General features: G+C 33.9%; 2 protein-coding genes across 3 annotated transcripts in view; one reads left to right on the forward strand and one right to left on the reverse strand.

Moving 5' to 3' along the window:
• Positions 1-27,522, reverse strand: part of LOC126847414 (somatostatin receptor type 5-like) — a 152,447-nt gene that overhangs the window by 42,308 nt on the left and 82,617 nt on the right. Inside the window, exon 4 of one of the 2 annotated variants that reach the window (XM_050587625.1) lies at positions 8,806-8,842. The exons of the other annotated variant lie outside the window; for it this stretch is intronic. The gene's annotated coding sequence lies outside the window, so the exon portion shown is untranslated. The remainder of the gene's footprint in view (positions 1-8,805; positions 8,843-27,522) is intronic. 2 annotated transcript variants of the gene reach the window in all.
• Positions 12,000-16,619, forward strand: LOC126847413 (dermokine-like). The gene is made up of 2 exons (XM_050587624.1): positions 12,000-12,109; positions 15,051-16,619. The coding sequence occupies exons 1-2, from the start codon at positions 12,086-12,088 to the stop codon at positions 16,551-16,553; spliced, it is 1,527 nt and encodes a 508-aa protein (XP_050443581.1). The 5' UTR covers positions 12,000-12,085; the 3' UTR covers positions 16,554-16,619.

Consider the following 27,522-nt stretch of genomic DNA (forward strand, 5'->3'; position numbering starts at 1 on the left):
GTGTGACTTAATTATTAAATAAATAATATATATATAAATATTTTTTTGTGATTATTACGTCAGGAAAACGAAATTTTTTCGTGTATTCAATTGGAGAAAATTCAGTTTACATCCACGCAACAACAGTGTTGTATACACAGCAATCCCGGTTTTCTTATTGCAGTAAGTGTATCACAATATGTGACATATATATGTCATAACGCTGTGTTCATAAACTGGTCAAAACATCAGTCACAGTATAACAGTGAAGGGGCATCGGAACACTTCCGCCTGGTTTCCACAAAAAGCAAACGCAATAACGAACCATTTTGCTCTGCCATCTACTTTTTCTTAGACAATGTTATTGCTAGTATTAGGTAGCTAATTGTATGACTCACTCACACTTATCTGAGATATTATTTTTCAGTGACCAAGCAAAATTATTTTGTAGCCATCAAACAAACAGCGTAGCGCTCGTGGGTTTTTATTTTATTCGATAGGTTCAAGAAGACATTCTGTCAATACTCTAATATGAAAAACTGTACTAAGATTACAAATCGCAAATACATGAAAATATACTATGGAAACGTTTAACAATAATTATAGTCTTTGTCTTATCTCACACCAAGGGCGTCACTAGATCAAGTTCGAAGAGGTCGAGGGGGCTAACCCTTTTCAAACAAAATGGTCTTCATTTTAATAGTGATTTTTTCATAAGGGGCTTTAGATGCTCCTCCAACTATTTGGCTTTACTTTTATTCTAGTTAATTATTAATGCATAACACATTTTCAGTGGTTACTACTAAGTATGCTGGAGATTTTGGCACGTTGCATAATTTTTGATTTTATAACTATAATCTTTTGGTTTTAAAATCACATTTGTACTTCAAAGAATACTTATTTTTTATCGAAAGAACATTTTAATTGATACAATCATATATATTCTAAAATTTATAGTTTCGGAACTATTAATGATTTTTATTACAGGGGTGAATATTTTCAAATAAAATAATAAAACAGGATGTTCTTAAACATTTTCAGAAATTCAGAAAATTTTTATACTTTAATTTTCTTTTGCAAATTATCTCTAGATTCATCCAACTAGATTCTTGTATATTTTTTTAGAACTTTGATTATATTTTTAGAATTTATGTTTGTAAAAGCTATAAGAAGGAACGTCTTCCCGCTTCGTTCCCCTTGAGGACACCCTACTCTATACTTATCTATCCATATACTGTGTACACATTACTGCGATTCTAATGATAATATCTATCTACTTAGCCTTTAGTCTATTAGTACCGTTACTTCTTTGTATTGATTATTAGGTGTCACTTTCCTTTTTTGACTATAATGTCATTTGTCTTGCATTTTTATCATGCTCAAATAATTTCAGCCTAGCTTTCATAATTGTACTGTTATAGGACCACTTAAATTGTTTTTTGTGCGAATTTTTATTCAAAGCAGTTTCATCACATTCACATATATTTGCATCCTCATTTCGGCTGGTGCCATTTCCTGTCCAATCCTCTTAGATTTAATGCCCGACATTCATTTTCATATATTACTGGTTTTATACATATTTTTCTTTTACTTTAAAAGACATTTTTATCACAAGCGCACCTGTTGTCTCTTTTCACGTTATCCGACCACATTCAATTCTTCTGCGTAACTGCGATTACTTGTTTTATAGCATCACACAAGTTTTAAACTTATCTTTTACTTTGTATATTTTTCAGCTTTCGTGTAAAATTATATTATGTTATACAGAGGTAGTATAATAGTAAAAAAAACGTGCGACGTTAAATCATTTGCAGTTTATTCTATATTAATAATATAGTTGAGAATTAAATAAATAATAATATCTAGTGCGTTGGGGTTCTTACATTAAGATTATGGAGATGACAAAATGTGAAAGATCAAAAACTATAATTTTAATTACGCGAAGGTTGTGTGGCATTCAAGGAAAGATCTAACAATTTTTTGACAGTATACAGAAAAAACTATGATAATCGGTTGCTTTGCAAATGTTTTTTTCTAAGTGTTCATGCCGAGTTTGCTTCAGACAGTGTTCCATCAATGTCATTAAGAAACGGGAAAAACTATATAATATTATCATTAACAACTCATTCATCCGTAAACCCTAAATAAAACTTTCGTTACATCAAACAATTTTGGCTCTCATAAGATCATTACCATTGTTATGGTATAGGTTTTCAGAAAAATTGTTATTACCCAATAATAAGTACATTTAATATGTATACACAATGTTTTTATCATTCTTGATAATTTTCATCAAAGAAAAGCAGTGTATACAAATTGAACAAATATGTATATTTTATATATATACACACACCAGTTCTTTTGTTATGATCATCTAAAGTAATATTAGATTTTTAAATTTAATTTAAAGACTTTAAGCTATTTAGTAATAGTACTATTATACGGTTTATTTGATTATAGGTATATCAAGTATGACGGTGACCATAATTGCATAAGATGATATTTCTAAATAAATTCACAATGCAAGAATGACATTGCACATGTTTAGTTAGTTCAACAGCTGCGTCAGTGTAAACATTTTCCGTAGCTTACGTTTGGTAAAATATTATTAAAATTGTTTGAAATTTGTTAGACGAAATTTTACAAATGTTGGCATAGTTTTTATTACAGCTGTATCAGTTCTTCTGGTCAAAACAATATCACTTTATTTGTTCTTATTATCATTGAAAACTAAAAAGACAGTCATGATAATATATCTTATTTAATTGAATTGTATTAACAATTAGGCATGTGTACAAATTGGTTTCAATGCATTGTTCTACAGTGAAAGCAAAATACTATAGTGTACAAATAGTTGAAGTCTTCTTTAGTGTTATAGTTATATTACTCTCTTTATAGTCTTCGGTACAATTATTATTGTGTAACTTCACGATTCTGTTACGCATTAAAAACAAACTTAAATTAACTACGACAGATGACTTCATCGTAAAATTAGATTACCAAGAAGCACTGGACGAGCATCAGAAAATAAAATTTACCCTTTATAGCTATTTTAATCGAAATGTATTCTTGAATAATTTTTTTTTTTACGCTTCATTTTTGAGTAACAAAACTTTTTCCCTTAGGCACAGGAGACTGGGTCGCTTTTATTTATAAAAAATATAATTTAAAAAATACCAATGTAATTCAAATAGAAAGGTTTAAACAATATGTTATAATTATTGTTTTCTGTGCGTGTGCCATAAGAAGTTTCAAAAGCAGTAAGTATAATATGAAATCTGCTAAGTACAAAACCAGCAAAGTAAGAACTAAGAAGTTTGAACGCTCAGTATAGTCTATAACAATAGCATATATTACCAGTTAGGGTTGAGACAGCCACTCCCATTCAGTGGTACCTATAATTTATATATTCAACAGTGATAACAAAACGATTTTATGCGCATCTGTGGGTAGCTGTTAAAAATCCTATCACAGTTCAAAGTAATAAAACAAAAATTGACAATGATATTGTGATTTCTACGCAATACGCATTAAAATAATCCTGTTTCGAGGAACGTTAAAAGTAAATAAAGGAATATAACTTGGCAGTAACGAGCCCAATAAAGATGTTACAAAACAATTTCTCGCAATTATTTTAAAATGTATTGCTGATGAAAGTACATAGAAAAATCGGTAAGGGTTTACTCTCGGTTATGGAGGTAAAGAAATAAGGTTTTCCAACGTTTCATTCTGCTGAGTATCTATTCTGAATAATTTATTTTTTGTTCTATAGACGTGCCGGCAAAAAAAAATGTTTTAGGTTAGGTTGAGTTATTTCTGTACGATTCGGTGGAATCATGCATTCGGACCAGAGCCGGTCGCATTTTTGCCACGTTAAACTGACTTTTAACGTTGCAATTGACTTTGGCTTGACATGACGACTATGATAAAAACCACGACAAATGCTTTGTCGTGGTAAATCCTATAATATTATGCGCAAAAATAATGCACAGCATGCAAAGTTTAAGTAACAATTTGTATTTTTTATTACATCGAATGTGTGTCACGAAAACAGGAAGCAGAACAAAATATTGTTCAGGTGGGCCGTACGGCGTGTGATAGACATCCCGTGTGATTATTAAGCAATCGGTCGGTTGTGCCTTGGCGTAACAGTCGTCAGTTTCCGAATTTCTTTGACTCCGTTGGATATAATTCGGGCGTCTGTTAACAATGATACAGAAATATTATGAGATACCTATGAAGCGATTAGACACGGTCGATGATCGTTTTGTGAATATAAACGGGTTGGCATTGTTGCACGATGTTGTTTTCATTTTATCATTATTATTGTACGCAATAAATTCAATTTGTAGATATTACAAGAGAAGCTCGTTGTTGTATACCGGCCGATCGTATGCTAAGTGATTTTTTTTTTTTTTTTGCCGATTTTTTCGTTCTTTAACTTGTGGTATAATATTACGTATGTATTTACAAGCGAAAATATGTATTAGTAACACCATTCGTTTTGATGGGACACTTCGCGGCCGGCCGTGTGTGTTCCAACACAGATTTATATAAGAACACCAAAGGAATAATTTAATAACAAGCCGTCAAACAACGCGGTACCTATAAAATATATGCAGTCAATGATATAATATTTTCGTAGTAGAAAATACTTTAGAGATTATGAGTTATAACTTAAAGAAAATAAAATTATATGTTTTTTCAGAAATACTTACACGTCCAGTGCCGTAACGAACGACACACACCTATTATTTTATTACAAAAAAAAAAAAATATATATATATATAGTAAGCGGGTGCTTGTAAAATAAAATAAAATTTCAAGATCCATAGTAAGATATGTAATTTTTATTATTTCTAGTTCCGATTATTAGAAGACATTAGTCGTTAACTTATCTTCTAAAACATCTTCATTATTCTTTACACACAACTAGCAATATCAGTCTCACATCTGAACTATTTTTTTTTTGCGGTTCTTATACTCTTAATGGCCATTTTTATTGATTTTTAATATTCTCTACTCATAACGCGCTAAAACAATCTTAATCTATTCTCGCTTATATGATTTTTTTTAGAAAGGTTATTGGAACTACTTTATCCTACTGATACTTCAGAGATAAGACCAACAATATAAATGTAGTGGTGATCAATGTATGTAATTTAGAATTATTACTGATGTCTCAAGAACTTTGGGTATAGTACTACGAAACAGTCCACATCGGTTTTGCGATTTGAAAATTGTTTACAAACAATAAAATATACTTATTACATTTAATAAATATACGAAATACTAGATAAAGCAAAACAGTTACTACTAGGATCTAACTTAACCTAAGCTAAATGTATGCCAAAAATAAAACTGGACTGATTATGTCTCTGTTGGGAATATACCAGTTTTCCAAAAGTTTACTTAGTACGCGTTTTTTTGTTATTTTTTTTTTATCTTTCCTCTAATCCATCATTGTTATATCTACCAAACGCTAATCCTGTTCGGTTTGCCGAAACTTTTATCCTTACAATATTTCCGACCCGATGGGACGCAATGCCAATACCTTAAAACTAAGTATCATGTATGATTGTTTAGTTGCCTAGCTTAAAGCACGCATTAAAAAACAAAAATACTAAGCTTTTTTTTTACTGTAGTTTTTGTTTCTAACACTGATAGCTGTACAGCGGGCTAAAGTCGAGCACTGCGAAGATGAAAAATGAAGAGGCGCGGCCCTGAGTAAAGTAAATTAAAAATGACATATTATCTCTGAATTATGCTTTAATGTTGTCCGTACCGTGACTTAACGAGATGAATAAACAAGTATAATGCTAATAAATTCTAATTTGTTAATCCGAGTTCTTTTCATTGTCATAGCCGTACTTATTTAAATTAATTGCTTAATATAAAGCCTGCCGAGTTAGTATGACTAACTTGCTTATAATTCTGTGTAACTTTATAATATTCACAACATTATGTCTCGTACCTTTCGGGGGTGAAAATTAAGATTCTCGTTGTATATATAAAGCCTTTATAATCCCGGATGTGATTTACATCCGTGTTCGCTTCGTGGCGTTAAAATTCACTCTGATAAAAAAATAAACTGAACGTTTTATTTTTAATAATTTTTTATCTATTTTATTTAAAAAATAATGACATGATCGTGCAGCATATTACATTATTTTATATATTTATAAGGTTAAATCTTGGAAGGTTCGTGATCGCATATTTACATACAGGTAGCTGTATAGATCAAATCATCATGGTAAGTCGGATGAAGTTATGGTAATAAAAGCCATTCATTTTTTTTATAAATAACAGCTAATAAGTAGTGTTAAAAAGTAATATTTGTTTAAAAAACCTGAAATTTTGTACATTATATGTAACATTTTTCCTGAAATGTAAGCGAACCTTATATTTTTTAATTATTCTATATTATTGCTTAAATCAGACGTCAGTGCTTGTCAGACAATTAAGTGTTCCTTAAATGTTGTATATCCCCCGATCTTTATACATCGTTGTTAGTGATAATAAATAACGGTATTTTTTAAAGAAACTATGTTATTTATCCTTCTAAAATATTTCATATTAAGTTTTGATGTCGGCTGTACAGTGTACACTTATCAATATGCTTGACCATTTTTCAAGTTTCAGTTTTATAAAGTTCTGACCACTTTTTTCTCATATTACCCTACAGTGTTCTGACATGTATAAATTTAGCCCGTTTGTTAAAAAAAATGGTAGTACTCACGACGTTTTTATCGTTCAAAACAATACGTCATGCTTCATACCGGGTGAGTATGTTTACTTATAACTAATGGCAATAAACAAAAAATAATGTATGGTGTTGCGAGTAACGCTCCCTTTTCTAACATTTCAATGACGTTTTTTAAAGTTAATTTAGGAAGTGTGGTGGGTCTCAGAATTTTAATTCCATTGATTGTACAATATAGCAACGGCAGGGGGGGAGGGCTTTCATAATTGGTTTGTTACCCAAAGTGTTTTGAGAATAATTGGGAAAATACAGCTGTTATTATATTATGTACACAGTATTTGTATTTAAAAAAAGTTTTATACAGCATTTTAAAACCATAAAGTCTCTAAAAAGTGAAAACGTTGTTTATTTATTTATTGTTAAGTATTGTTTATTATTATTTTTGTTGAGGAAATCTTTTCAAAGTTCAGTAATGGAAAAATATTGACTGGGTGCTTATACTTAACGAGGAGTTAGTGTTTTTTAATATAGTTTTCAAATGCTACAATCACAAGTGTTTAAAGTGTAAAACAAATTCAAATATTTCCGGAGTCATTTGACTACCTACCTAAGTACTTTTTGAAAGTTCATTAACTTTATATTTAAAGTAGGTTTTTATTATATTTAATGTTGTTCGTAATATTATATTATGTTATGTGCAGGTATATTTTATACAACACTAAAAATCTTTATAAACTTTGGACAAAATATAACATTATTAATAAATCATACCCGATTTTTAATACACAAACAAATAATAGTTTTTTAATTACTATATGTTTTACAAATATATTTAGTTTACAACTTTTCTTTGAAATATTATATAATTAAAAAAAAAAAAAATTCTCAAAATTTGTTTTGTTTATTTCTTGTTGTACTATTGTCGTAAGAAATTAATTTTCTTTTTAAATAATTGCAATTTGGTGATTTTTCTTACTGTAAATACTTTTAATTGCTATCTTACAGAATCATAAAATTACTAAATGTTTACACTAATATTTTAGAGTAGTATTATTTTTAGATTCTCAACCGCTTTCCACCTTTCGTCCTAAATGTGTAACTTTAGTTACATTAAAATGAATTAATCAAAACGGGTTATCGACCAGACAAATTGTTCAGTAAATTATTCTTAATTAACATATGAATGAAATATATGCGTTATCATTTATGTTTCAAATGTTTATAGAGCTCTGGAAAATACTGAAAAAGGTGAAAATATAGTAATTTTATGATAATGTAAGAAAAAAAAGAAAAGCGTTTACAACAATAAAAACAACCAAAATGCAATTGTTCTAGTTCAAAATGTTCAACGCAGTCGTTTGGAGTTATTAAATGTTAACAGTATAACAACAAAAATAGTTTTAAAAACAACTCACAACTAAACAAAAAAGTTCGGGCAGCCTTATACATCGTTCCCATTTACTATTGGTACTGTTTAGCTGGTGAAATAACTAAGCTTATAACGTCATGTTTAACTAGATGGGCGGAAGAAAAGAAAACATGACTCACAAAGACATTATAATATATATCTTATGTTCGTGTGTACACGAACAGTCAAAATTAAATATTTAAAAAAAAAAAAAAGTTGTTATTCGTATTTTATTTTATGAAATGTTACCTATTTCCACTTCCCCAAACAATGTACTATGAATATATGTAAGTTTAATTTATTAGCATGATAACTATAAGTATATGTATCCAAGTAATGTGTTGTGATCATAAAAAGGGTCTAGCCACTTAAAGATTTCAGTGTATTCGATTTGTAATTTGGAGATAAGAGTTAAAATATGTGTGCCGATGGTTTTTATGCTAAACTTGGCACACACCGTTGCTGGAAAGAACGACGAGATTAATGATCGAGGAGTATGACCTCTGTGCTTCGATATATTGCATAGGTCCATCTCTACCTTGCGTTGGTGTCCGTTATTTTAATTAATTACTTATTACGGTGACATATTGCCATCTTGGTGCATTTTGAACGTCGTCGGTATACTTAATAGTATTAGGTTTCCAGCAACGGTGAGCAATTTCCAAGGAAAATAATCAACAGTACTAGTACATTAACAAATGTAGTAGGTACTTACCGGAATTAAATTCTTCCGAATATGAACACACGTTTCCCTATAACAAACAAAGTAAAAAAATATAATTTTGTTTTATGTAAAAAAACGTATTACAATATTTCTTACATTTGATGGAGTCAGCTATACATGCTGAATTTTTGAAAGAGTATTAGTAGATACATACCAATGATTATTAATTGTTTTTTTTGGGCCAGAAAATGTCCCCAAAACTCAAAAGGTACGTCTAATTACACGATCAAACAGTTAAAAAATCATTACTAACCACTATGATTTGTACACTTATTTATTTATTCTTTGACTATGGATTAGAATTACATTTTTAAACTTTTTAATAACTACTGACTACCGTGATCCTATTCGTTTTAAATATTCCTTTTTATTAAGTAACTGATGCTATTGAATTATCATTGAGTCGGAAGTTATTTGTTATATTGCGTTTAAAATATTTCATAGATACATCGGTTTCGTAAGACAATTCAAAAGGTCAATTTTTTCTACTTCAGTTGTTGTCATTTTTCGGCTCAAACGATTAATCTTGTTCGGATTCAAACATAAAATAATTTCAAAAACTTTAACCTTTGGGGAACCTGGTTACAAAATATCGTACTACAATTCGAACTGAAGTTTAAAAAAGTACATACAACAGTGTCACGAACACAATACTACTTTTGCAATATGAGTGTGTTTTGAGGTTTGAAAGATTACAGACTTTGATACACAACGAAAGCGAGCGCCGGGTGGGTTTTGCTTTTATTTTTAATATTGATCCCGTTTGGTTGAAAAACAAAATCGAATGAACAACAGAACAGAATAATAGAGTGTGATGTGTATTTAGATGAAAAAAAATGTACAGAATTGTTTTTTTATGAATATTAAATACATTAGACAGTAACAGGTAACTGATATTATTAAATATGACATTTAAATAAAATTCAGAACTAATTTTGAGAACTAAATATTTGACGATTAACCTTTGATAAAATATAATTCGCATTAATTTGCCTAAGCTCTTACTTTTTATTAGTAGCTATATAAATTGTTATGAATCAAAGTGTGGCAAGCTACGACTAGCCCGACAGACTACACCACGCCTTTAAGTTAATTTCAGGTTTGACGATTTACAGTTTAAATGTTCATTGTATAAGCACATAATATGGGTGTCTCTCGGTTTTTCAACCAAAGTTACAGTAATTGCAATGTCTATGTGAAGCTGACAAGTCAACAAGAGACCGCTCCCTCGTATAATTATTATCAAGTACTAAGTAGTTATTTGGTGAAGAAACAAACATGGAACTACATATGTACATCCGCTCTGTTTCTTCCATAAATACAAATTATAACGATCATTTATTATTATATTATTTTAATTTAAGGCGAATAAAATTGATTCGAAAAAAAAAGAATTTACTAAAAGAATGATTATTGTAATTCTTTTATTATTACACCGCGTCCTGTCTGCCATGGCCGTCGTAGGAATCTCACATTCTTGTGCGAAATTATTATTTGGATGGAAACCCGCCGGAGCGGAGGAGAACAAATTCGGTAAACTTTGAAAACGACTACCGAGGGATGAAGGGCGTAAGTATGTGTGCTGGTGTGTTTGTGCGTGCGCTCTCTGACATATTTTGGACTCGTGCCATTGCACGCAGACGCCTTAGCCGGCGGTAATAGTGTTTTAACGAATTAACATGAATCACAAATACACACACACACACACAAGATAGGACGGAGGTTTTATCAATTAGACGACCTTTGTGGGTGTAATTATTTCGTTGAACCGACTTCTGGAACGTCTGGGCGGTATATAACATCATTATATCGACCCGAGCCGGCCGTCCACGGGGACGTCGTTATTGAGACGGGGCAGTGACCATGCAATGGCTTTGTCTTAGACTGCAAATAGTTTTACCCTTGTCACCATTAAAAAAAAAAAAAAATAATAAAAAAATGATATTATAGACGAATTTCGTCCGGGTCACGACGGCAAGCAAAACCTGAGAAAAAAAACTATGCAAAATATCTCCGCATCTCAACGTTAACGTATAGATCTACGGATCGTGTTGGGAAATTAAAAAAAAAAACTATTAAGTATAAACTATTTGAGTCTATTAATACAATAGACCGGCGTGGAATTCGATTGCATGCGCTCATTACCACCTGACCCCCATGAAATGCACATACTCTATAAGCTCGTTAGTTTTACACAACAATATCGATGCAAAAAATAAAAGTCCACGCTATTCGCACCCAATAACTTTTAATTTGTTTTTATTAATTTACCCGGCGAACAGCAGCTGCTATCGAAGTGAGCTATTCTATTAATTATTCCGTACCTGTGAGAAGAAAACAACAAGATAGATCAGTCACGGTATACATATATAAGGTCAAAATATTAAATTATTATGTCGGTGGCACATCGACGTGAAGAGGCTAAATTTGAAAACTCATAAGCGACAATAAAATATGATTTTTCCGTGGCCAAATACCAATAAGCAAGTTTGTACGCTGTACATGATAAATCAACATCAAATAACATTATTGTATTACTATATTAGATAACAGCTAAGGTGTATATTAAAATGAGCCGTGCGAATTTTTCCAGTATTCCCGTAGTGCTAAAAGATAAAAACGAATATTTAAACGTATCTACTTATTATACAATAGAGACGTGATGCTACTAGAGCTATTATTATTATTTATTTTTTGTAATACATCATCATCGAACATTTTTTAATAAAATTATGATTTTTGTTTTGTACACCCCGTTCGATTTTTTCAGGCACACCGGACGTTCGAACAAATCCTCCTTATCCTTGTCATAATAATCTAAATGGTTAATTTTAACCGAAAAATGTGGCTGGTAAGATATTTGTCGTACGCATATACGTATACATTTTTTTGCTATCTACACATACACACATGCAATAAAGAATCTATCGAATGGGTTTTTTGGTCGACTATTGGGGGTGGGGGGGGGGGAAACAAGTTGGTTAAAAATTGCCATGTTAAAAACGGTTTGACGTTCGCTATCCCGTGTCGTTTGAGATTGTTTTTTGGAAAGTTTTTCCACTTCTCGTCTCGTGCTCTTCTTTAGCTCCCCCTCTCCCGTCACTCCCGCCGGTTTTTCCCGACGAAAGGAAAAACCGTCGGTGCCTCCGCGTGGTCCACCGACGTTATTCGTGTTCAGTTTTGTTATGTTAACAGTGGCTACAAGTCGGACATGTTTCACGCGGTGGAAGTCGCCAACCGTAATAACTACTATTCGTGAAACCCGGCACAAATGGGCGTCAAGTTTTTATACTCGGTAAGGACTCCATTACAGGGTTGGTTTGTCGTCGGAGGTCGATGCGTTTTTTTTGTTTTGTATTGCTTTTTTATTTTAACGGTTCCGAAAACCGAGGGTCTGACGTTTGTCGAGAATTCGTGAAGTACATAAGACCCTCCGACAAAACAAATATATGTACCGTGTTCATTTTTCTGCACGGTCAGTTTACTTTTTAAGCTAAGGCGATACTGCGAAATTGAAATGCATAGAAGTGTATGCCCGACGGGAGTCGATTGATTTCTTTAAATATTTATATCATTTTGTACGTTTGGAATATTTTCTAGATCAACAAAGCGACCCTTATATATAAATTGGCACAAAACCTGTAAAATATTTTTGATTTTGTCGCCTTACTCCGATTTTGAAATAACGTAGCAATCGATTGTTTTAATCGTCTTAAATAAAACGTTGTCTAGTGACAAAAAACCTAAGCCGCGAACACGTGAACTTTTGTTATTTATCCATCTGTCCAACTGTCTACACGTCCATCCCTCTAGAAATCTGTCGACCCACCCGTCACTCCGTACATCTTACTATCAGTATGTTACCTTATTGTTATACACTGAAAACGAATTGAATATATTGTTTAAATATAGCGGTTGTGATTCTAATAATCGGGCGAATGATCGTGCGTGTGTAGTGGTTGTCCAGGTGAAGAGTGAAATCGAATTCACAGTTGTTTCCATTAATCGATTAAAAAACGGTCTCGCGGAATAGAAACCATTTGTACGATATTTAACAATGGACGTGCTTAGGGATTCATCGACGTGCGATTTTACTTTTTTGTTTTAACTTCACGGTTCGGTCACATCACGTGCGATCGCGTTAGTGTATATTTGTGTGTATTTGTCTCAAGTTTTTGTGCCCAAGCGATTAGACGTATTATTTAAACATTTACATTATACTGTGTGATGGCTTCTGTTCATCAGGTAATATGCGTTGGTCTGATTTCATAATTCGGTATTTCGGTAGACAAACGATTTTAAAATTAGCTCTATCGACGCGATAAGTTTAATAGTATTTTTTTTTTTTATTAATATTTGTTTATAAAAAAATTATTTGATGTATTATATGTAATAATACAATATGTCCAAGTTATGGTAGAAATTTGTGTCTAATCCTCCGTTAAATAAATAATATGACCGGACAAATGACTTATATGAAATTGTAAGGTAAACAAAATGTATGCTAAATTATATGATAATTCGAATGACGTTGATTCAAAAACATTAGTTTAACCTTAGTTTTTCATTTAATTAAAAAAAATAAATGGGGTTTTAAAATAAAAATATTAATTAGGTATAGTTAATTTGAAAACTACCTATTATTAGTGTTTGCGTTAAACTACTTATTTTTTTTTAATTTAACTGTTTAATTCATGTTGACGAAAATTAAAAAAAAAAAATGTATTTATGAAGTTATAATTAACTTAATTTTTAGTATTCGCCTAAATTCTTGCGAAAAAGTTAATTTTATAATTTCACTAGTTTATATAAGGTCACGCTTTCTGTCATGAATTTATATTAAAAATTAAATTTAGACGATATTTTATGACACAATTTTAAATTTTCGTGAATTTGGACCATAATATCTGATTTTAATTGCATTTAAAAAAATGCTCAATATGCATACAATGTTTTATATAAAACCGTACTAAAAATACCAACTGACTAATGGACTCGAACACAACCTGCTATACGGCTAATATGATCAAATTCGTCCATTCAGATTCGCTAGTTATTATTGTTGAGCCTTGTACTTAATCTTCTACAGTAATCCGAACTCTGTTGGCTAAATGTTACACTGTAGAATAAGGGCTAGTATAATACAATAGTGAGCATACAATACTAATTAATTTTACAATACTTTAAAATATAACACATTGAAATGTTGTCAACTAAAAACCGTTGTAACGTAAACGCATGTAGAGTATAATTATTATGATGCAATTTGTAAGGGTTAAAACGATAACTCTTGCAGTGTATAAAAATATCTCGTATTATTCACAGCGAGAGCGAAATGCGAATCAGATAGTGTGGGTCGTCGAAGTCACGTACGGGTTTCCCTTTTTAATCGAATAACATTAACTATCCGCGGTAACCGAAATCGATCAATTTGTAAAAAATATATTATGTTAGGTACGTTGTTTACGGTGAACGCGTAACTCGTTGTCGAAACAAAAACAAATAAATGATAATTGATCGTCCATGTAAAATGCCAGATGTACCTGCCGACGCGACTTTGTGTTATCGACAGATCAAACTTTTTTGTCTTACCTGCTTTGTAATATCTTTTGTACCAAACAGAATGTGACACCAGGAACTCTTTTGATCTCATCCGTCTGCTCGTTTCAGTTTGGTTGATAGAAAAAACAAAAATAAATGTTGTCGTGTTCAAATATACGTGGCAGCTCTACAATAATAAACGAACTTTGTTTATTAAAAGTTTAAGGGCCCTAACCTGACCGGGTTGTACCCGAGGGTGGGCTACTGGGTGAACTTTCAACGAACAAACGTATTTTGGAGTCGACGTCGGCGGTCATTTCATTTCAGACATTGCAGTTATGAACACAGAACAATAAGCCACGAGCCTTATCGTGCGTTTCAATATAGAGTTATGGTAAAACAGTAGTACCTATAGTGTAAAGAGTTGCATGATGTCAAATGGCGCATGGTAACTTTATGTCATATCGCAAGTTGGCAATTTTGTTTATTGTAATTAGTTTGTGTTATCACGAACACAGGAACCACCGAAACGAAAGTTTTTAATGTAAAATATTAATCGGAAAATTATCTAACTCGTTCTATTACACAATGTGTTCATCCATAACGTTTGAGTTCAATGTTGTTTTGGTTAGATCAGGTCGGGTTAACAAGTATTAAATTTGACTTATGTAATCGTGTAATCGTTTTGTTAACAGCTAGTTTTATGTATCACGACGTTGTGCGTTGTAAGCGGATGGGCGTCGTCTGTGGAAGAGGCCGAACCGTCCGAGTCGTCTTCGTACGAAGAGACGGCAAGCAAAAACGCCTCGCCGCGCCAAGATGACGGCACCCAAAAGGCGACCCAGGACCACAGCAGAGGCCTTTTGAAACGGTTCATCGTGCCGACCTCCGCCGACATAGGGCGGGAGCTGTTGGGCGGCGGAAACCCGTACTACACAAGGAAGCCGCAACAGCAGCAGCGGCAGCACCAACAGCAACAGCAGCAACGTCAGATCCAACAACACCCGCATGAAGGCCGAACCGCCGGGGACCCGTTTGGATTCGGCCCATCGTCGTCGGGCACTTACAACGAACAGTCCGAGAGTTACCAGCAGGCGGGAGGCGGAACGGGAGGAAGCATAAGCTTCGACTCTACCGGGTTTACCGATTTCGTGCCGTCGCCGGGACCGTTCCGTTCGCCACCGTCGCCGTCCGCGCCGTCTCCGTTTTCCACCGGGTCCGGCGGTTCTAGCTCCTCGCCCTTCGACACCACCGGTTTTGGCCGCGACACGCCACCGTCCAGCGGTTACACAAGTGGCGTCGGCAATTCGGGTTACTCTTCGAGTAGCGGCAACTCGGGTTACTCGTCTGGCAGCGGCAACCCGAGCTATTCATCGGGTAGTGGCAGTCCGGGTTACTCTTCGGGAAGTGGCCATTCCAGTTTTTCGTCGGGAAGCGGAAATTCCGGGTATTCTTCAGGCGGCGGCGGCGGCGGCGGTGGCGGTTACGACTACACGCCGGCCCAGCAGCCCATCATACACAAGTCAATCTACGTGCACGTGGCGCCACCCGATGACGAGCCGCCCCGCAAACAGCGTGTGATCGTGCCCAACGTACCGCCCAAGAAAAACTATCAGATAGTATTCATCAAGGCGCCCACGCCGCCGGCACCCACCGCGCCCATCATACCGCCACCGCCGCAACACTTGGACAAGACGCTCATTTACGTGCTGCACCCGAAACCGGAAGAGGCGCCGCCCATACACATACCCGCGCCGCCCGTTACGCAGCCGCTCAAGCCCGAAGTGTACTTCATCAAATACAAAACTCGCGACCACGGGACGTCCGACGGCGGCGGTGATCTGGGTCACGGCGGCGGAGGAGGCGGGTATTTGCCCGAACCCGGCAGCGACTTCGGCGAGAATCCCGGTTACCATCGGCGGTACGGTCGGGACGGAAGTGAAATCCTACCGCCACGGTTATCGTCGACCTCGTCGTCGGCGGCGCCCTACACCGACAGCCCAGAACAGGAGACCGCCGGTCCCGCCGAACAGGAGCCGCAGGCCACCGACGACGAGAGCGACGTTAGCGAAGCGGAAGGCCGAAGTGGCTTCAGCTCGGAATACTATAACAACGAGGACGCTTCGGTGGAAAGCAGTAACCTAAGCGAGACTCGAGTCCCATCTTCCATGGCGACCAAAGGCAAAAACGGCCATTGACAACGTTAATACCATATTATATGTAATAATTATCTTAGCTAAATAGTATTATTCAGATTTAGTAAATTTGTGTTTTAGTTTAATGTTATGATTTATTTTTTAACGATTATGTATTATGTTATATATATTATAATAAAAAAATATAAATATATAACCATAGAGTGATGATTCTTTAGATAGTTATTTTAGAGATAACCTGATATAGGCGTCCCGCGTCCACTACACTGCGAAGTGGCGAAAACACATTTTAAATTATATACGACATCGCTAAAGTACTCTTTTATCTTCATGTCTTTTGTCTGTTGATTTATATTATATATACGGATTTATTAAATAACTGTACTTATTGCCGTAGAAAATTGTCTATCACAAAGCTGATGACATAAACCATTGATAAAAGTATATTTTTACTTAGTCGGTCCTTAAGATATTGAACTGTATAGTACAAAATATTTTCTGATTAATGTTAAACGATGTCAATTAACATTTTTGACTCTTCTGAGAAGAACGTTTTTTAACGATTAATGTAATCGCCATGAATTGAGTAATAGTTTAAGTAGTCGTAATAGTAAAGCAAATTATTACCGTCTAATTCTGAACAAAAGTAATAATGATCTAGCATGACCATTTAGTAATTGAGTGTTAAATTTTTGTGCATGGGTTTAAGTTAAATGTTAATTGTGTAACTTTTTAAATTATTATGGCAACTTAATATGTTTATTATATTGTCACATGATATTTAAACTAGTGTATACAACCTAAACAAAAAATTATAGAGCAGAAAATCAAGAATACTATTATAAATGTAGGATATTATTAGATTGCGAGTACTATATTTGACTAATAAATTAGATTGAACTTTAACATGTTTAACATCATACAAAACTCACGATTGCGTAAAAAGCTTTGAGGATTGCATTTTAAGGAGCCGGTACGGTGTATTCATTGCTGAGTCGACTGTATACTGTATCCTTTGTGTATACAGATATTGGTGTTCCCAAAGGAGGGAAGAAACTTTTCCACTGTCTTTAGGCTCGGTACAATATTGTAGAGAAGTCGAAGAAGTTTTTAGCTGATTTAAACATGCCATTTTGTAATTTGGTTATTTTGAAGTAATCATAATCAGATTTCCGTATCCTTCTACAAAACTGTAGTTGTGTTATCTACATTGTTCGTACATATCTGGTGTTCAGTTAGTTTGGAAACGGGTTTCAGTAGTATTTAAATGAATAAAGTTTCTTAACTTGTCGAATGCCCTGAATGTATGCTTGTAGTACAGTAAATGAAAAAAAAAACATAGCTTTATCCGCCTTTAACCGATTTCAAACGGTGGTTCAAAAATAATATCAAGTTGATACTTTGAGGGGTCCAAAATTGAAAAGTTCTCTCTTTATTGCGACCAAAAACCCGGAAAACTCCAAACAAAATTAATAAGTCTTAAAAGTTTCAACTTTGACACGTTATTACAATGATAAAAAAAAAATGTTGCTTTTTTTTTTAAATTAATACAATATATATTATCGTGTATAGATTTTTATTCTCTGGAAATTATATCACTGTCAAACGATGGTTGAAACGAAAATAAAATAACAAGTTAAGCTGTTTTCCCGAGACAGTTTTTTTCAAAAAATGTTTTCTTTCTCTTAAAGGAATTCGAGGTTGGAAAATAAGACAAGTAAATTGGATGTGTATTCAGTATTACATATATCATGTCCAATTGTTTTTAAAGTCTGTATTTTTTTTTTTTTATTATTAAGGTAAAAACCACAACAACTTTTTGTCAAGATATGGTGAGGCTTTAAAGACAATTTCGGGTATTTTATACTTAATATTTTGTAAGCGGATCAAATATTTTGATCCGTTCTCAATTCGTGTAAACTGTTTGTTTACTAGCATTGCCCGGATTAGCCATCCATCTTTCTGTCGATTAACTTTAACTTCTAGATCCACCCTTAGCTATGCTTGGAAATGTTAATATAATATAATTATAATTCGACGAAACGCCTAGAGGCGCTTCCCGGTTAATTTAAACTATGCAAATTCGATATTTATATAACGACTTACCTATTCATATCAATAATTTGCATAAACCGTCTAAGCCATTCTCGATATGTACATGATTAGTTATTAATGTTAAATATTAATTAACGCAATGCAAAGCTATACAAGAATATTTTATTATGGTAGCTACTCTATGTCTTGTCACTGGCCGTAGCGTCGAAGCAGAGCAGAAAATAATTGATATTAGAAAACAATTTAACCAGCTCCACTGCCGAAACTCCCCTACAGTCTCCAGTGGATTGTTTGAACTCTAAACCCTTTTTGCAACACTCAAACGCATCACACTTTCTCTGACCCTTCTATCCTAAATCTAAACTGACAGTTGGTACTATCTACCTACTGTTTGTATTAACTATAAACTGTTTTGACCGCAATTCACGTCGTACAATTATTATCATTATATATATGTATTTTCATCGAAATTGTTCATTAAACAAAAAAAAATAATAAAACGAGTACATTTGAAACATGATAATAATTTCCAAGTACTAGTTTTTAGTAACCAAAGTTCAGAGTTGGTTATTGTTATCGAGTTGTGTATTATTATTACTGTTAAGGTTTGGTGGAGTTCGGAGAGAGAAAAAATTTAATATGCCGTTGAATCAATTGTCTCGATGACATCGTGACAAGAGTACAAACAAGAATTTAGATGTGTGTATATATATATTTGAGGAGAAACATATAAAGACCATTTTTATTATTGCTGTTGTTTTTATTATACATTTGACCCGATCGTCAGTGCTTATTTGGTCTTCAAAATTAAATTGAATGCGTTCCGAAGAACAAAAGTCGAAGTGTATAATTTTCCTTGGATCGCCAATATTTCAAATAGGTCCTGGGAGAGGTATACATGACGTGTATACCTAAAAAATGACATTCGGCTTCGAAAACTGGAGTAAATATATTTTACATGTTTACTTGGAGTAAGCAAAAACATAATGGTTTGGGTTGTAAAATGTTTTTTTATTAACGTATTTATTATCTCTTAAGTATTTTTTATTCGACCCTATGTCGGTTAGGTAAATAATAATAATAATAACACTGATTCTTTAAAAAAAAAAAACTAAACAATATTGCATTTTTGGTTTTTTAATCAACTAGGCGATTAAACAAAATCTATATTTACATACTGCACGCAAGCAATTCAAATTTTTAATTTGTATTAAATAAATGTATAAAGATCATCGAGGTTAAAAGCAGTTTGATTAAATCATATTTTCAACAAACTCTGAAAGTATTTATACCTAACTTACAGTGCCTAATATGTTAAGTGTTCGTAAAATAAACGTTGTTGTTATTTCAATATTATTATTCAGTGGAAAAAATAGTTATTTGGCCTTTTGACAAATAATTAATTATCCAATTTGGGTACGCAAACGTTATGTACCTCTATTTAACATTTCCCGGCAGGTCGAAAGTCGAATAACCCTTTCCTTGTACGGTCACCGAATAAAGTAAAACAGGCAACACGGTTACATGGTAGGTGCTGCGGTTTTGTACAATCCATCTTTGTATAATTATATAGGTAGCTGTCTTCGGATCAGATAAATCTACGACATAGAGTAATTTACTTAGCTTCACGTGGATCGGGTTGCAGCGCCAAACAGTAAAACAATAAGAATTCCGTGTCAAAGACATACTACAATTACTGCGTTTTGCCAAAAGTTGTTCCTTCAGATTTTATTTTTTACAAGTACAATGTTTACTGTAGACAAATCAAACTGAATAGTATTTTAGTAATTAACATGAAGAATTGCGAGTGTTAGATAGATTAGTCTGCAAACCGACAGTGACCCTTTTCTGTAAGTGCATACATAATATAGTACGAAATTAAGGAAATTCGCGAGCAATTAAATAAAATCCAATCTAGCGTATGGTAATATAATTAAATAATTAATTCAGTAATTTCTAAAAGCGGTTGTTAGTATTTGAAACGTCCAAAACAGCGGGAGGACCGCGACAAGAGTGAAAATCAACGGACAATTAAATCAAGATCAGTGTGTCCACTGTCCGTTATGTGTAAGAATAGTGTAATTTTTCGAGTTACAATAATAGTTTTATATAACGTCCCATAGTTGCTTATTATACATGTCTTAATATATAATAATATCAATTTTATCGATTTCATACTGCAAAACAGTCCGCCGGGTGCATAATTTAGAATTCATACAGTTATGTTCAAATATATATATATAGGTACGGTTTGTCAAACCGGAGCGGTTTGCCGTTTAACGAGTAAAGACTACGCACCCGAACGATGGCAACTTTTTTATTTTATTGCCGAACGTACACGGCTAATATATTTTATAGCCAGCCAGCCTATCGGCCAACGCGACCCGGGTGCGTTTACCTTGTTAGAAACCCTCGAGGCGATGACGAAAAGCCGCCAACAGAGCCGCACTGTTCGTGCTTTATTCCGGTTAAAAACGCTTCAAGTCGTTTTCAAGCCGGCTTAACATAACAACTCGGTCGCCCGAAGATGACGTGACCTGAACGCCGGGGTTGGATATTATGCGGCGCCTATCTGAAATGACAGCTAAATTAATATTATTTATCGTTAACACAATCAAGTTATTAACTCGAAGTGTCCGATTTACATTGGCAGCTGTCGTTTAACAAAATCTCTTTGGCCAGCCCGGTAGGAAAATATAAACAGAAACTGCAAACTCGATTTGGACAAGTCTGATGGCAAACTAACGGGTGAATCTAAATCCTCCATTTCGGCTGTGGGTATTGTGCACTGTATCGTTCCAACGGCAATCCGTAACGATTGGTACATTAACTGACGACCGATTAGTCTCATTTTATAGTTTAACATTAATTGACCGTTTTCTAGTGCGAGCTTGCAAAAATTCTGCGTTATAAGCCACATAAAGTTTGTTCAAGAACATTATCGTTTGTCGTCTAATAGCTGTTTTAGCGTAAGATATTTATTCAAATTTTCACCATACTACGTACTGCGTGCGCAGCATTCATAATGCATATCGCATATTATGTTATATTAGCAGTGCGCGTTAGGCCGTTATTGCTTGGCACGATTGCATCGTATCTGGCGAATTTTCAGAGCATAATACAATAATATATTATGTAATAATGATTCCGGTCTTCAACGGTTATAACAATAATTATTATCACCGCGGAAAGAAGCAGTGGAGATCCGCCGTTATCTATGAAAATACGTGCACGCATGATCGTGTACTCGGTTTACAACGACAAATATATATTATTATACGATCCCCGGCATGTTAAGATGTGTGTACACTGCGTAAACCTCTTAAGTGGACAATTTTTGCAGAAAACCGATAAGAGATGCCGCCCCCATTATAGTGTTTAGTGACAACCGCGGCCGCGTTGTAAATTCTTTTGGATACAAGACGTGCGAGTGTACAAAAATGTTAATCCGGAAAATCGTGCGCTCCTTATCGCGTACAATAGCACACTTGTATACATGTATAGTGTATGATAACAATAATGTTATGTAGACGGGATTACGTGCACACGTGTTGTTGTGAATCGTTTTGTGCTATTTTCGGGCGATACGCAAACGAGATCGGATATTATGAGAGCACACCTGTGCACTTTGTCTCACGAGAGAACAGCACTGCGCCGAAACCAAAATACATGATCTCCGTGTGCGCGTGCGTAGACAAGAGTAACGCGTATTGGTTTCTGCGCAGCTATGTTCTCTCGTGAGCCAGAGTAAAGGTCTTGAGACGTGGTCAGGAAAATGTACAGTACATTAAACGCGTACAATGCACGTAATAGTAATTATAGATAGTTATGACGTTCGTTCATTCACTGTGGTTTGGCTCAAGAAGGGCTCGAGAAAGATTTTTTTGTAATTTTTGGCAAATGAGCATTAAAGTTTCTATAACCATTAGCCAATTTGCTTACAAAAAAATTCACAGTGTTTTCAATTTACGTTCTATAAGGGTGTGCCAATTTCGTAATACAATTTAAATAAAGTGTTTTAATATCTTACAACTGTCTAACTCATTTTTGCCATAACAATATCAGATAATACTCAATATTATTTTTAATACGTAGTTTTGCTGATACCACAACTCACAAAGCTTGCCAAAAGGTAATGACCGTGCGTTATTTGCTTACAAATTAATGTTTGTTAGACTGTGAAGTGTAAAGTCTCGTCAATACTTATAATGGTATTCGTATTATCAATATTATTTAATCGAGTAATTAATGGTAACATATTCCTCACCACAAATTCCAATATATCATATTATACTTATACTATTATTCCTACGTATATTCAATGGTTCATAATATATTTGTCGGAATGCACCTTTTGAAAAATGTCTAGCTGCATTTCTGGTAACGTACTAGTATAGAGATTCAAATGGTAATTTTGCAACAGTGAATACACTAGAAATAATAAATAATACAATATCGGACGCTCGCGAAGACACGTGTGCGAAGAGATTAATGAAGAATTGCAAATATAAACAAGTATTCCTTCGGCACCGTGAAACTTTCGAGATCAAAGCAATTGTCTCGCAAGTCAAAGATACGCCTACAGTATACTGTAGGCTGTATAGCTTCACTTACAAACCGTGGTGACATACACGAGTGAGATCTGGACCCTAACTAAGGGGAAAAGCAGAAGATTAATCGTTTTCGGAAGAAACCTTCTGCGAAATACATAATGCAGAGACTATGTACAATACGAGTAAGCCGAATATTACCTCTTTAATGAGAAGCCAACGTGATACGAGTAGGTTAAAGTGATGGTTTGGACACTTTTGGAGAGCTGATAGACAGCAGTTAAAATCAGATGCATCGGCCATGAAAATTAATAAGAAAGAACCACCTAGGGCACAACGGATGAATGGAGTTGGCTTGGATTTGATATGACTTGATGAAAAACATTCTCCAGCATACATTTATAAAAGCTTGGCTGTTTAAATATATTCTTAATTTTACATCATTGTCTACTCAAATTTGTATAGGGGTCACGCGAGTATAGTACTACTGTACGTTTCCACCATTCACATTTAAATGAATAATTGATTGGGTATTTTTGATCAGATAATAAATTACTTACCGTACAATGCCGGTATGGTATTCAGTCTACACTACTGACTACTATTGTCTTCCTTGACAATATTATAATGATTATTATTATATGTAAAATCCAATGCAGTTGACAGTTTGGTGTGTTTATGAAGTATTCATATATTATATAAAATGGTATGGTAAAAATGCCGCATTTGATTTTATTTATAAAATTAATTGTCAACACGGAATAGTTTTTAATAAAATGACTAAACGAATGATGCAGTTAAATTCATTGTCACAACTTCAACAAACACAACAATAAAATATGTTAATATATTTTTTTGAAAAATAAAATCCATGTATTATACGATGATCATTCGGAAGAGCAATAGGTAATACAGTAATTTTACATGTTACATCAACTTTGGAAGTTATCAAGTTTCGAAAGAACTGTATATTATTCCAACATTAACTGTACAATTTTGCAGAAACTAAACTGATTTTATTTGAGTATTTTTTTTTTGTCGTTCTTTTTGTATTTTGCTACAGTTGTTGATCATATAACGGTAGAATAAAGTCAAGTCACGATTTTGACCAAATCAGTTGGATTCCGGTTTCAAATTTTCTAGCTTTACATACTGAATGCGGTCTAAACGTTTATGGCATATACATTTGTTATCTGCTATCTGCTATCTGTAATGCACTATCATCAATAAATTATATTAAGTGTCCTTAATCACAGTCAACGTCTTATGTAATATATTTTTTTTAGATAAAACAAGGGGTTCGTATTACACACAATCGGTTTGTGTGCTACGCATAGCAGCAACTAACCCGACCGTTACATATTTTAAGGCTCAACGTATGTGTATTATAGACTACAGTACATCTAGACCAGATTGGGCTGAGATATGTACGATTGTGATTTGGCGGGTTTGGAAAAGCGGGTTGGCTGCCAGTCCATAAATGATCAAACGGGTTTTGGATCGCGGAGAGGAAATTGCAATCCTGAACTGCCATCACGTGTGAATTTAAGTCAATGTTTGTAAATTTTAGGGCGTGTATTTCGTGGCGGCAGAAATGTTTTATTTAAACGTCAAACTGAATGATAATGAATGATTTAAGACCGCATGTTCTGACGCGGTTGATTAGTCGTTGTTTGCCGGCGGCGGAAGAGATTGTTCGAGTGGACATAAACGGTCCTTGGTCGTTTGCAGCGGCTGCCCGAAGGGCGGAAACAAGCGAGATCCGAAAGAAATAATTGAAAATATAAAAAGCTAGAGCCATACCGTGAACCCACAAAATTGCCAAGATAACCAAAATTATTATTATTATTATTTTACGTCCGTGTAGTATTGTTTTTTGTTTCGTTTTACGACCCCGGTAAAAAATTTCGATTGCTGTTATATTATTGTTTCAATTACTGCACACCGAACTTTGGTTTTGTCAATATTTAGCTTTGTAGACTTTCTCTTTAGTCGTTCTCGTTTTTTTTTTTTTTTCGTACCTCACTCAAAAAATACAATATTTCGTTAAACAAACGAAACAACACTACAACTCGTTTGTTATTTGTGTACAGGGAACCGTTATTAATATTATATTACAGCTGTCGTTTGTATTGTTCGAGCGACGTGCCGTAAAAGGTTTGGCAATTGGTATGTTTTTAGATTTGTCGGATACGATGATTAATCACACTGCGGCGTCTATGTAGCTCTCTGTATAAACCATCTATGTGAATACATATAAATATATATATATATATGCGTATATTATCATTTTGAAGTATACGGTAGCCAATATTGTGCCTCTTTGCTCGTTGACCAGCACACCGTTCACCTCTGCGCTCGAACCCGTTGGTTTTGATTACAGTTGTCAATTTTATCGACCGGGAAATTAATAGTGATCGTAATGCGCCTGTGTTTGTGTATAATATGTCGGTGTATACCTCCGTGAAATTATCGTTATAATTGGCATATAACACGACAGCCGTGTTGCCGCCGAAATTCGCAGCACACAATGTTGTCGTCGTTGAATTTTCCGTCATTACGTTGACATTCATCGTTATACCGTGTAATCATTATTTTTGCCATGCTTTTTTTTATACTTTCATTGCTCAAGTGTTTTTTTTTTTTTTTATATCTCGCATCAAATCCATTGCCTCTCCCTCCCCTCTCCGCCTAGCTTAACCAATTATTATCCATATGGATATCTCAAAAATACAGCAGCGGTTTTTAAACTATGTGTGTGTGTGTGTGTGCTAACACGGTAGCAACCGATTTTGGCCGCCCTCCACGACTACCTATGAGGGGCACAGGAAAAAAAAACGGACCAGACACTTTTTAAAAATGGCCATTTTGTTGTTATAAAATTCGGTTTCGTACGAAACGAATCTGTTCTTTATTTCATAAAACAAACACTCTGTTTTATGATCAAAAACAAAAATGTTTTTAAGTTTTTTTAAGTATGATTTTCTTAGGTTAATAAAAATTATTCTGTTCGGGTTTTCACCTGAACCCTTAATATGTGTACATACCCTCACTCATTAGCACGGCTCTGATGGCAAAACATTTAAATATTTTGCTTGAAATAGTGATAAAATATTAAAACCAACTTAATGGTTAATTCAGAAGATATTTTTTGAGTAGTGAAATACTTACAAACTTAGAATCCTATTGACAATTCTGGAATTTATTTCGTGGATAAAATTTCTGCTTTTATTTTTTTGTACTGGATAGTCTATATAATAAGTGTTTACAAACTAAACTGGTCATATTATCAAATTCATGGCAAACTATTATTTTTAGTAGGTTTTTGTTTATTGTTTATGGTTATTAAATTTGACTTAATAGTATTTGAGCTGAATTAATACAAATTATACTACATTAAATAGTAAAAATTAAGTTGTCATTAATTGTATTCGGTTTTTTCATGTACACCTTCATCTTTCCCTTAATAGTTTATAAATATTCGTATTGAAATATTAGCATTTATAATTAATAATAAATTGAATATTCCAAACAAAAATGTTTTTTTTTTATCCTAAACATTACAACTGACCATTTTGTGCATCAAACATTTCACAATAACTATCATAGATGTATTTATGTTAGTATGCAGTTTGATATGCAACGCAAATCTCTCGTAGTTTTCTATATATATTATAATACTTATACAATACAGAAGTTTTCTAATAAGTTTTGTAATTTAACGTGCGACCGAAGCTGGAGAGTGACAACCGTCAAATACACGAATGGTTAATGCTGTACTGAGTTCAGTGAATATATAGCACACATTGGTTTCCAATTAATTTCGCCGGGGAGAAATCCTCAGTCAAAGCCGTAGGAACTAGGTTTGCCTCTCAAAAGCAGCGCAAACATGACCACGATTACCCGTCCCTTGTTTGAATTAGAACTAAATGGAATAGGTATGACGAATAATCATGTATATTATATTATTATGTATGATCAAAAAGTCGCGGTTGTAGCATGTGGTATGTAGCATGTAAGTTCCATTCGAGAAATTCACTTTTCGAGTTCAAAGGGGAGCCGAAACGAGAAGGACCTTTGCGTTTGTGCATAATCATTTGTTTGTATTATAAACTCTGTATAACCGTTGGTTGCCCAAATAATTTATTATAGCTAATGTGTAACGGCCAAACAACGTTTGATAGTGTTCAGAAATCAAATGATCTGTTTACAATTGTTGGGAGCCTCTAAATCGCATTTCAAATAAATATGCTTGTTTTGATGATCTTTATTTATAAAAATAAAATATTATATATAGTATGCGTTAACATTATACATAAGGTCATAATTGCGTCAAAGACAACTTTGTAAAGTTAAAAAGTTCTATTGACTTACACTAGGCTCTAGTTGATTTTAGAAACGAATTG

The sequence above is a fragment of the Adelges cooleyi genome, unplaced genomic scaffold, assembly GCF_023614345.1.
Source record: "Adelges cooleyi isolate 19-005CV unplaced genomic scaffold, UGA_ACOO_1.1 ACOO_flye_CR_arks_rails_tigmint_CR_PRNA_108, whole genome shotgun sequence".
Classification (NCBI taxonomy): Eukaryota; Metazoa; Arthropoda; class Insecta; order Hemiptera; family Adelgidae; genus Adelges; species Adelges cooleyi.